Below are 12,979 nucleotides of genomic sequence, written 5' to 3' on the forward strand. Positions count from 1 at the left end.
GTTATGGGGTGGGGTCATGGTCGAGGGGGCAGTAGGAAGAGGTGTCCTCGAGTTGATGTTTGGCTTCAGCGATGTAGAGGTCAGTGAGCCAGACTACCACTGCGCCCCCTTTATCCGCTGGCTTGATGGTGAAGTTGGGATTGGAGCAGAGGGATTGGAGGGCTGCGCATTGAGAGGGTGAGAGGTTGGAGTGGGGGAGGGAGGTAGACAGGTTGAGGCGGTTAATGTCCTAGCGGCAGTTGGAAATGGGAAACCTCTCCATGGTCGAGGGCAGGTAATAGGCCAGCGCGGGGTGTCCAGGTGGATGCAATGTGTTGGAGGTGGGAGAAGGTGTCCTCGGAAGGTGGGCGGGAGTCCTGATTGTGAAAGTAAGCTCGTAGGCAGAGGCAACGGAAGAATTGTTCGACGTCACGGCGTGTATTAAATTCATTGATGCGTGGACGGAGGGGGATGACGGTGAGTCCTTTGCTGAGGACTGATCGTTTGTCCTCAGTGAGGTTGAGGTCTGGGGGGATGGTGAAAACTCGGCAGGGCTGGGAGCTGGGATCTGATGTAGGTGTCGAGCTGGGAGTGGGGGCAGAACCTGTAACTGGAGTGGATGTGATGGTGGGGGGAATGGGGTGGAGTCATGAGCACGGGTAGTGTTCCCCTCGGGGTTAAGGGTGGTTGGGACAGTGGGGTCTGTGGGGGACATGTCAGCAGAATGCAGGTGAGTGGCGCTGGTGGGGGCGGAAGTGGTGGTGACCACGGCAGTCGGGGTGGCCGAACTCACTGAGCATGTGGCTTCAGCGATGATGTGAAGGGTAGAAGTGATGTCACTTGTGATGCATGAAGAATTGTGAGGGGTGGAAGTGCTTGTGGGAGTGGCCATGATGGGGGCGGAAGTGACATCATCAATCAGCGTGGGGGTGACAGCTGCATCAGCCGCATGAGGAATTGTGAGGGGCGGAAGTGGTTGTGGGAGTGGCTATGATGGGTCGGAAGTGACATCATCAATCAGCGTGGGGGTGACAGCTGCATGGCTAATGGCGTCTGAGTAAATTCTGAGGCCAGGGGAATCATCTAGAATGTTTGAGGAACGCTGGTTATGGAGGTGGGTAGATAAAAGTTTGTTGTACTTACAGTTTTTGATGTTTGAGATGGAGTTGAAATACTATTTGTTGAGAGTATGAATTCTCCTGAGGATGTAGTACAGAGTGGGTCCTTTGGGCCAGGTGGGACTAGATTGGGTTGAGATGTCTGGTCGATGTGGACGAGTTGGACTGAGGGGTCTACTTCCATGCTGTACACCTCTATGATAGTCTAATGGTAATGTTTCTGAATTAGGAATCCAGAGGCCTTGAAGATTGAGTTCAAATGCCACCATTACAGTGAAATTCAAATTGATTAGCGAGCATATCTAGAATAAAAGGTTAATCCCACTAGTATTAATAAGGAATTTATTGGATTCTCATAGGATAAAGACAGCACAAACAAGGCAATGCCACAATCTTCCCTCCAAGCCACTCACCACCTTGACTTTTTTAAAAAAATTCATTCACAAGATAAGGACCTCGCTGGCTAGGCCAGCATTTATTGCCTGTCCCTACTTGCCCAGAGAGCAGTTAAGAGTTAACTACTTTGCTGTGGCTCTAGAGTTGCATATGGGACAGACCAGGCAAACGCGGCAATTTCTTTCTGTTATGAACATTAGTGAACCTGATGGGTTTTTCCAACAATTGGTAATGGTTTCGTGGCCACCATTGGAGACTTATTTCCAGATTATTGAGTACAAATTCCACCATCTGCCATGGCAGAATTCAAAACTGTGTTCTCAGAACATTACCTGGGTCTCTGGATTAGCAGTCCAGTGACAATACAACTAGGCAATCATAGTTGGCCTTGACTTGGAAATATAATTGCTGTTCCTTTAGTGTCACTGGACAAAATCCTTTAACCTGTATTGCTAACCAACTGCTCAGAGATGTTATTGCACACCATTGAAGCAGATGGGATTTGAACTCAGACTTCTTAGCCCAAAGGTAGGGACACTACCACTGCACCACACAAGCCATTTCATTTTCTATTTTTATTTGTTGCTGATGTCAGTTGAAGGTTTTAACAATGTTATTATAGCCCTAGAGATTTTTCTGATTGTAGACTAGAGCAGAACTCTTTTGAATATACATTTTTATTTAAGCAATGTCCAAGTTATGCAAGTATGTCAACACAATACAGATAAATACAGCCTTGTAATAACAGGTAAATCTATTTTGAATTTTTTCCACTGTGACAATGCTGCACCTTTAACAAGGTTATGTTGTATTTGGGTTTTTTTCAGAGAGGTCATAAAAGATACAGACTCCAAAAAGTCTGGGTTTGGATGGGTTTTAGGGCCAATTTGATTATAGCTAACTGATACTGCTTCAAGCAAAAGGTTTTAAAGTTTTAACAAAACACTTTTTTAAAAAAAAAGCACTGCTGCTGCACAGCGCCAGCAACCTGGGTTTGATTTCAGCCTCAGCTAACTGTCAGAGTGGAGTTTGCACATTCTCCTTGTGTCTGCATGAGTTTCCTCTGGGTGCTCAGGTTTCCTTCCATAATCCAAAGATTTGCAGATTAAGTGAATTGGCCAAGCTAAATTGCCCATAGTGTTCAGGGATGTATAGGTTAGAGGCATTTGTCAGGTATAAACCTAGGGTAATAGGGTAGGTGAATGGGTCTGGGTGGGTTACTCTTCAAAGGGTTGGTGTGGACTTGTTGGGCCGAATGGCCTCTTACCACACTATAGGGATTCTTCTTCTATAAACTTGCACAATGAAAAGGAAGTGGCCAGTTACCCCAGATCAGTTTTTTTTCTTGTTTGGTTTGGTTTTTAGCTGTAGTGTTTAGAAGCTGCTGGACCCCAAAGAAACAGGTCCATGCTGATACTCTCTCTCTGAAATCTCTCCTGTCAGACCCTATTTTTGATTTTACCTTTTGTGCCAAGGGGTGTTTATGGGGATTGTTGCAAGTGTTGCAACAGCATCATTAAGTTGGGATGATCTGTTGGGTTTTCAGATAGTTAAGTTATTTTGTATTCTGTTCTATTTTGTTTGTGATTCGTTTGGTAATCTTGTAAATAAATTCTGTTTTGTTTAAAACTATGTGGTTTGACCAATTGCATCCCTCCTGATTACACCTGCTTAAAACAACTAGCAAAGTTAGGGTCTGGGCTACTTTCTTAATATGTTTTAAGGGGGTCTGGCCTGGTCCATATCACACACCCAATATCAGTATGTAACACAGTTCATCAGTCAGATTAGATCCCTACAGTGTGGAAACAGGCCCTTCGGCCCAACCATTCCACACCAACCCTCCGAAGAGTAACCCACCCAGACCCATTTCCCTCTGATTAATGCACCTAGCACTATGGGAAATTTAGCATGGCCAATTTACCTGGCCTGCACATGTTTGGACTGTGGGAGGAAACCGGAGCACCCGGAGGAAATCCATGCAGACGCAGGGAGAATGTGAAAATTCCACACAGACAGTCATCCAAGGCTGAAATTGAACCTGGGACTCTGGTGCTGTGAGGCAGCAGTGCTAACCACTGAGCCACCGTGCTGCCCCACGGTTAGGTCAATGATCTAACCAAACAGTGTGCCTTAACATCACATGGTTTTCCAAAAATAACAGTGAAATTGAAAAATGCTTTGGCATTTTGATATCGGCAGTGAATCACAGATGAGAAGTCACTTCTGAATGTTATACATTAGACCACTTACCAGGAGTTCATTCTTAGATTCAACTGAAGCTGCACATACTGTGAAAAATTATAACATTGTCACATTTCTGTCTCTTCTGCAGATTATTTGAAACACTGCAATCCTTATTCTGGTCAGTATTTGGTCTGTTGAATTTGTACGTCACTAATGTAAAAGCTCGGCATGAGTTCACGGAATTTGTTGGAGCCACCATGTTTGGAACCTACAATGTCATCTCCTTGGTTGTCTTGCTTAATATGCTGATTGCCATGATGAATAATTCTTACCAGCTCATTGCAGTAAGTTAACTATAATGACTCTTCGTAATGTTATAATTAGCCAAAACAGTAACAGAATAGAGATGGCTTCGCTGATATTCTGTGCTACTGAATGTGAGAGAAAAATAATGCATCTCCATGAACAATCACAGTTTGCAGACAGTTAAAAATCACACAACACCAGGTTATAGTCCAACAGGTTTAATTGGACTACCACCTGATGAAGAAGTTCCGAAAGCTAGTGTGCTTCCAATAAAACTTGTTGGACTATAACCTGGTGTTGTGTGATTTTTAACTTTGTACACCCCAGTCCAACACCGGCATCTCCAAATCAAGTTTGCAGATAAGTTGTCTCAAACATCAAAGACACAAACACTTAATTTGTTTCTGTGGTAAAGATTGAAGGATGAATATTGCCCAGCAGACAAAATATCAAGTAATCTTTTACAATTTTTATATATTATGACTTCCCAATTTGTTAAGCTCTTTGGAGGTAATATTGCAGAATGAAGGCCAGACAAATAGAGATAAAATGTGAAGAGGGAATTGAGTCAGGTCACACATTGTAGTGTCAACTCAAATCTGGCCTGAGGGGGTTAAAAAAAATCTTAAAGAATTCAATGTATTCTAGAATTTAAAACAAAATTATCCCAGATATATGAAATGTGAAACAGCTGAACTCCACTAGAAGCTCATCAGGAAAGATGCTAAAAAGCCAACAATCCACACGGCAGGGAAAATTGTCGGGGTTTTACACTCCTGTGGGAACTTGGGATTATTATGGAAAGAGAAAAAGGTAGAACACATTTGGTGAATGCAAACTTTGCAAAGCTGAGAGGTGATCTGGCAAAAAGTGGACTGGTAAGAGCTACTTGACACTTGAATGCCATGTCAGTGAGATGCATTCAAATGCAAGATTCTACAAGCAGAGTGTAGATATGTCCCGACAAAGTAAAAGGATGATACTGCCAAATCAAGAGACACTGGTTATCCAGAATCATACAAGGTAACATCAAGCCGATAAGTAGAGCATACGACAATCTCAGAAGAAGTAACGATTGAGGAAACCATGAGCAGTGTAGCAAGCACAGTGAAGTGAAAAAGGAAATTAAAAAAGCAGAGAATATAAAAAGAATTGGATCGAGTGAATCGTTACAAGAGTATAAAGGCAGTAGGAGTATACTTAAGAGGGAAATCAGGAGGGAAAAAAGGGGACATGAGATAGCTTTGGCAAATAGAGTTAAGGAGAATCCAAAGGGTTTTTACAAATACATTAAGGATAAAAGATTAACTAGGGAGAGAATAGGGCCCCTCAAAGATCAGCAAGGTGGCCTTTGTGTGCAGCCGCAGAAGATGGGGCAGATACTAAATGAGTATTTTGCATCAGTATTTACTGTGGAAAAGGACATGGAAGATATAGAATGTAGGGAAATAGATGGTGACATCTTGAAAAATGTTCATATTACAGAGGAGAAAGTGCTGGAAATCTTGAAACGCCTAAAAATGGATAAATCCCCAGGACCTAATCAGGTGTATCCTAGAACTCTGGGAAGCTAGAGAAGTGATTGCTGGGCCTCTTGCTGAGATATGTGTATCATTGATAGTCTCAGGTGAGGTGCTGGAAGACTGGAGGTTGGCAAACATGGTGCCACTGTTTAAGAAAGGTGGTAAGGACAAGTCAGGGAACTTTAGACCAGTGAGCCTGACGTCGGTGGTGGGCAAGTTGTTGGAGGGAATCCTGAGGGACAGGATGTACATGTATTTGGAAAGGCAAGGACTGAATAGGGATAGTCAACATAGCTTTGTGCGTGAGAAATCATGTCTCACAAACTTGATTGAGTTGTTTGAAGAAGTAACATAGAGGACTGATGAGAGCAGAGCGGTAGATGTGATCTATATGGACTTCAGTAAGGCATTTCAACAAGGTTTCCCATGGGAACTGGCTAGCAAGGTTAGATCTCATGGAATACAGGGAGAACTAGCCATTTGGATGCAGAAGTGGCTCAAAGGTAGAGAGTTGTTTTTCAGACTGGATGCCTGTGACCAGTGGAGTGCCACAAGGATCAGTGCTGGGTCCACTACTTTTCTTCATTTATATAAATGATTTGGATGTGAGGTATAGTTTGTTAGTTTGCAGATGACACCAAACTTGGAGGTGTAATGGACAGCGAAGAAGGTTACCTCAGATTACAAAGGGATCTTGATCAGATGGGCCAATGGGCTGGGAAGTGGCAGATGGAGTTTAATTTAGATAAGGCAAGGTGCTGCATTTTGGGAAAGAAAATTTTAGCAGGACTTATACACTTAATGGTAAAGACCTCGGGAGTGTTGCTGACCAAAGAGACCTTGGAGTGCAGGTTCATAGCTCCTTGAAAGTGGAGTCGCAGGTAGATAGGATAGTGAAGAAGGCGTTTGGTATGCAATCCTTTATTTGACAGAGTATTGGGCAACCCAACCTTCACTCCCGGCACCTTCCCCTGCAACCGCAAGAAATGTAAAACTTGCACCCACACCTCCCCCCTCACTTCCCTCCAAGGCCCCAAGGGATCCTTCCATATCCATCAGAAATTCACCTGCACCTCCACACACATCATTTACTGCATCCGCTGCACTTGATGTAGCCTCCTATACATTGGGGAGACAGGCCGCCTACTTGCGGAACGTTTCAGAGAACACCTCTGGGACACCCGCAACAACCAACCCAACCGCCCCATGTGAATACTTAAACTCCCCCTCCCACTCTGCCAAGGACATGCAGGTCCTTGGCCTCCTTCATCACCAGACCATAGCAACACGACATCTGGAGGAAGAACGCTTCATCTTCCACCTAGGAACCCTCCAACCACAAGGGATGAATGCAGATTTCTCCAGCTTTCTCATTGCTGCCTGACCTGCTGCGCTTTTCCAGCAACATATTTTTAAGCTCTGATCTCCAGCATCTGCAGTCCTCACTTTCTCCTGGTACGTGTATGGAATGAGCTGCCAGACAAAGTGGTGGAGGCTAGTACAATTATAACATTTAAAAATTTGAATATGAATAGGAAAGGTTTGGAGGGATATGGGCCGGGTGCTGGCAGGTGGGACTAGATTGGGTTGGGATATCTGGTCAGCATGGATGGGTTGGACCGAAGGTTCTGTTTCCATGCTGTACATCTGTATGACTCTATAATTGGTCAGTAAAATTAAAGAAATATGTTTTATTGGCACATGTAGAGCAAGAAAATGTCTAAGGAGAGGTCAGACTTATTGGAGATGCACATGATGATTTGTGCATGAATATAAAGGTAGGGAAATGTTTTTAATGAGCATTTTGCCTCTGTCATCACAAAACAAACATCTGGGGAGGCAATTGCCTCATGATATTATTGCTGGACTATTAATCCAGAAACTCATCTAATGTTCCAGGGACCTGGGGTCAGATTCTGCCATGAACATAGTGGCATTTGAATTCAATAAAGAATTAAGAGTCTAATGATAACAATTAAATAATTGTCGCTTGTTGAAAAAATCCATCTGGTTTATTAATGTCCTTCAGGGAAAGAAATCGGTCGCCCTCACCTGGTCTGACCTTTCTGTGACTCCAGATCGACAGTAATGTGGTTGATTCTTAACTGCTCTCTGGGCAGTTGGGAATGGACAATAAATGGTGGCCTAGCCAGAGACACCCACATCTCATGAGTAAACAACATAGATTCTAGTTAAAGAGGAGGAGTGTGAAATTAGACAAAATAAGGATAATGAGAAGAGAAGTACTGGATGTACTGACCTGCGTAAATCTAGAGAAATCGCCAGGGCTGGATGAATTGCATCCCAGGTTATTAAAGGAAACCAGGGAGCAAATAGTCATTGCTCTGAGGATTACTTTCCAATCCTAGCTATATATAGGTGAGGTACCAGCTAATTTGAAGTCTATGAATGTTGTACCATTATTCACAATGTGTAAGGAACAGGTCAAATATTTATAGGTTGGTCACTCTGAATACAGTGGTGGGCAAATTACTGGAATCAATACTGAGATAGGGTCAACTCCTACTTGGAAAGGCACAGATTAAGCAAGGATTATCACCATGATTTTGTTCAGGGAATATCTTGTCTTACAAACGTAATTTGTTTTTTGAGTAAGCAACAAAGAGGAATGGTTAGGGCAATGCAGTAAATGTTGTCTGCATGAATTTTAATGAGGTGTTTGACAAAGTCCCAAAAAGCAGATTGGTCAGAAAAAAATTAAATTGCACAGGATATAGGGGTGTGTCGTGAGTTGGTAGTGAAGACAGTGGCTGGCAACTGCAGAAAGATAAATAGTTTGGTTAAGTTGGCAGAAACGTGGCAAATGGAATTCAATCCAGAGAATGCAAGATCATATATTCAGGTAGGGCAACCATATCAAGGGAATACACAATAAATGGAAGAGTATTGAGAAAGGGAGAAGATTTGATTTGATTTATTATTATTGTCACATGTACCTAGGTACAGTGAAACGTTTTGTTTTGGGTACAGTATAGACAGATTATACCATACAAAGATCATAGGGTGATTGAACAGAGCAAGGAATACAAAGTTACCGCTGCAAAGAAGGTGCACAAAAAGCAAGATCAACATTAGATTTGAAATTTGAGAGATCCATTCAGAAGTGGGCAGCACGGTGGCACAGTGGTTAGCACTGCTGCCTCACAGCGCCAGAGACCCGGGTTCAATTCCCGCCTCAGGCGACTGACTGTGTGGAGTTTGCACGTTCTCCCCGTGTCTGCGTGGGTTTCCTCCGGGTACTCCAGTTTCCTACAACAATCCAAAGATGTGCAGGTCAGGTGAATTGGCCATGCTAAATTGCCCATAGTGTTGGGAAAGGGGTAAATGTAGGGGTATGGGTTGCGCTTCAGCGGGTCGGTGTGGACTTGTTGGGCCGAAGGGCCTGTTTCCACACTGTAATGTAATCTAATCTAATAAAAAAAAGTCTAATAATAGCAGGGAAGAAGCTGTTCTTGAACCTTTTGGTACGTGTGTTTATGCTTTTATATCTTCACCATGACAGAAGAAATTAGAAGAGATTATAAATGGGGTGTGAAAGGCCTTTGATTAGATTGGACGTCTTTCAGAGACATTGAGACGTGTAGATGGAGTTAATGGATGGAAGATTGACTTGCATAAAGTGAGAGTATTTGGAGTTAAGTCCACAGGTCAGTGAAGGTGGTATAACATGTAGATTAAATGGTAAAGAAGGTATATGGTATGCCATACTTATCTGGGTGAGCTATTGAATATAAAAGTGTGAATGTAATTTTTAAACTATGTGAAGCACTGTTCAGACCACAGCTGGACCTTTGTGTACAGTCCTGGTCACCACATTACAGAAAGAACATAATTGTTCTAGAGAGTACAGAGAGGATTTACAAGAATGATGCCAGACTAGAATATTGCAGTTATGAGGAAAGGTTGGATAGGCTAGGGTTGTTTACCTTAGAATAGAGGAGGCTGAGAGTTGAATTAATTGAGGTGTTTAAAATATTGAGGGATTTGGGTAGAGTGAACAGGGAAGACCAGTTTCTTCTAGCAGAGGGGTCACTTATCAGAGAGGTACAGATTTAAAGTAATCAGTAGAAATATTAGAGGGCTCAAGGAATATCATTTTCACACAGAGGGTGGAGAGTATTTGGAATTTACTGACCAGTTGAGTCAAAAACCCTAAATTCCTATAAAAGGAATCTGGTTCTACATCTGGAACACTGTAATATAGAAAGCTCTGGGCCAGGTACAGGGAACTGGGGTTAGCATGGATGGCTAGTTTATTCAACTGGTACAGACACATTGGATTGAATGATCTCTTTCTGTGCTCTAACTTTTCAATGGTTCTGTGGTTCTTTTTGCATCTTTCACAGTATGTGCATTGGAAGTGAGGATAGGTTAGGCTCACTGTGATGTCTTGCATCATTAGAATGCCTGCTGTCCCTCACTGTCCTAATAACACCAAAGAGTATCCATTGCCTGGCAACTTCATCCTAACTGAGGCAATCAATACTTTCTGGAGGAAATGAGTGGTGAGAAAAACATAAGGGTATTAGGAAAGTGTAGGGGAACAGTACTAAGTGGAAAGATCTTTCAGGAATCCAAGCCAGGCAAACTGAGCCAAATAATTTCCCGTGTCCCTTAAAATTCTCTAATTCTAAAAAAGGAAAAGAAAATGATACAGTGAAATTCTCAATTTGCAATATTAATACTTTGCTGGTATCTCACACTACACAGGTACTGTTACACAGGAAATGGCTGATATAAAGTTACACAAAATTTGTAATTGCTACCTTATCTTACAACTAATAGACAATTCGCACTTGCTTTCTTACAAAACAAACTGCGTAGCTCACTCATGTATCACTATGTGGTTCATTTTTGAATATATAATTTATCACACATACTGACACTCAGCTTGATTCATCTATACTGCAAGCTGCACACTTGCTATTTTCCGTATTTATGACCAGATTGATAAAAAAGAAAACAGCAGACACCAGCGAGTTTTGACACAGCCAAAAAGTATGGAAAATGTCTAGTTCCATTTTCAAAGCTTCAGTTTAGAGCTTCCAGAGTTTTGGCTTGTAACAATATTTCACACTTCATGATATTTCTACAATTCTCCTTGGAGGCTAAATAACATTTCAAAAGAAAATAAAAAAAACTAGATACTCAGGCAAGAATTTTAGTCATGCATTTGAATCACTGAAGATTGCAGCTGTCAGTTCAGAGCTCAGGAACTATGTAGCTTTATGTCAGCAAGTTGCACTGCAGGTCTGTGTGACATTTAAACAAAATATGATCAGAATCAAGCTAACGTTTAAGTACTAAGTGAATCAAAGAACTGCAGATGCTGGAGATCAGAAACAAACAAAAACAAAATTGCTGGAGAAACTCAATAGGTCGAGCAGCATCAGAGGAGAGAAAACACAGTTAACATTTTAAGGCCTGTGACCCTTCTTCAGAACTGGATTTGAAACATTAAATCTATTTTCTCCTCACACATGTTGTTAGACCTGCTGAATTTCTCCACCAAACTTTGAGGATTGGCACTAAACATTGATCTGATCTAGAAATACAAATTTGATTTTTAATATAATGTTTAACAGTTGCACAATAATGCTGTTTTTTACATTGATAGACAATGCATATTGCAGAGTCTCCCTTTAAAAAAACATAAATAACAATAAAGTTACTCCAGTCACCTGGAATCACAGATGACAGATGGAGATGCTACTTACTAGGCATCACAAACAATAGATAGACCGATTCCAGGAATAACAGACAACAGGCAAAGATATTGCAGTCACCGGAATCAGATCAGAGATGCTGGTCATCAGGAATCATAGGCAGCAGATAGAGACACTATTCACCAGAAATCACAAACAGATGCTACACTCTCCAGGAATCACAATCAGTTGGGATAGACACATGAAGAATCACAGAGTCTAGGTTAGAGTGGTGCTGGAAAAGCACAGCAGGTCAGGCAGCATCCGAGGAGCAGGAAAATCGATGTTTCGGGCAAAAGCCCTTCATCAGGAATAGAGGCAGGGTGCCTGCAGAGTGGAGAGATAAATNATAGGTGAATGGGGGTGGGGATGAAGGTGATAGGTCAGAGAGGAGAGTGAAGTGGATAGGTGGAAAGGAAGATAGGCTGGTAGGCCAGGTCATGGGGACAGTGCTGAGCTGGAAGGTTGGAACTGGGGTGAGGTGGAGGGAGGGGAAATGAGGAAGCTGGTGAAGTCCACATTGATGCCCTGGGGTTGAAGTGTTCCGAGGCGGAAGATGAGGCGTTCTTCCTCCAGGCATCGGGTAGTGAGGCAACAGCGGTGGAGGAGGCCCACACCTGCATGTCCTCGGCAGAGTGGGAGGGAGAGTTGAAATGTTGGACCATGGGGCGGTGGGGTTGATTGGTGTGGGTGTCCCAGAGATGTTCCCTAAAGCGCTCTGCTAGGAGGCGTTCAGTCTCTCCCCAATGTAGAGGAGACTGCATCGGGAGCAACGGATGCAATAAATGATATTGGTGGAGTGCAGGTGAAACTTCAATGGATATGGAAAGCTCCTTTGGGGCCTTGGATGGAGGTGAGGGAGGAGGTGTGGGTGCAAGCTTTACAATTCCTGTGGTGGCAGGGGAGGGTGCAAGGAAGGGAGGGGGGTGAAGAATCACAGACAGCAGTTAGAGATACTGTAGTCACCAGACAGTTTTGGTTCACAGAACAAGAACCACAAATAAGATATTTGTTCTTCATCACTTGTGTCTTTAATCTACTTGCAGGACCATGCTGACATTGAGTGGAAGTTTGCCAGAACAAAGCTTTGGATGAGTTACTTTGATGAAGGTGCAACTCTTCCACCACCTTTCAACATCATCCCCAGCCCAAAATCTGTTTGGTACCTCTGTAAATGGCTACACATGCACATCTGTCCAAGCAGAGATTCAGAGAACGAGCAAAAGCGTGAGAATCTCAGAGAATTTACAGTAAGAAAGCTCATCTTTATACAATTTCATATGAAAATTACATTAACAAACAATTCATTTTTTCCCCTTTTCTCTCATTTCTATGCAAAAATATGCATTTCTATGTCACAACAGTATGCTAGAGCTGTTATGTTTTAAAGTCAATATAAAATCAGAAAGAATGAGAAATGAAATTTGAAAAGTTTACATTTCATAGAATTCCTACAGTGCAGAAGAGACCATTTCATCCATCGAGTCTGCACCAACCCTCCAAGGACATCTCACCCAGACCTGCCCTTCCCCGCCCACCCTGTGCCATATTCCCACAGATACCCAAGGCTGGATTCGTAGTGCTAACCACTGTGCCACCATACTACTCACTAAGATATTTCAGTTCAGTAATAAACCAAGGTTGGGATCTGTTTACCTATAATTCATCTGCTGCCACACATGACTAAATAGTTACACTAGAATTCATTGACAAGCAAACATTAAATATTGGGCTTGTTTCAACA

General features: G+C 42.6%; 1 protein-coding gene across 2 annotated transcripts in view; it reads left to right on the plus strand.

The window, feature by feature from the left end:
* LOC122557341 (short transient receptor potential channel 5-like) overlaps positions 1–12,979 on the plus strand; it is a 101,178-nt gene that overhangs the window by 76,335 nt on the left and 11,864 nt on the right. For both annotated transcript variants that reach the window (XM_043704946.1, XM_043704947.1), the window contains 2 exons: positions 3,829–4,024; positions 12,282–12,485. In XM_043704946.1, coding sequence (XP_043560881.1) covers positions 3,829–4,024; positions 12,282–12,485 — 400 coding nt within the window. The remainder of the gene's footprint in view (positions 1–3,828; positions 4,025–12,281; positions 12,486–12,979) is intronic.

The sequence above is a fragment of the Chiloscyllium plagiosum genome, chromosome 15 (assembly GCF_004010195.1).
Source record: "Chiloscyllium plagiosum isolate BGI_BamShark_2017 chromosome 15, ASM401019v2, whole genome shotgun sequence".
Classification (NCBI taxonomy): Eukaryota; Metazoa; Chordata; class Chondrichthyes; order Orectolobiformes; family Hemiscylliidae; genus Chiloscyllium; species Chiloscyllium plagiosum.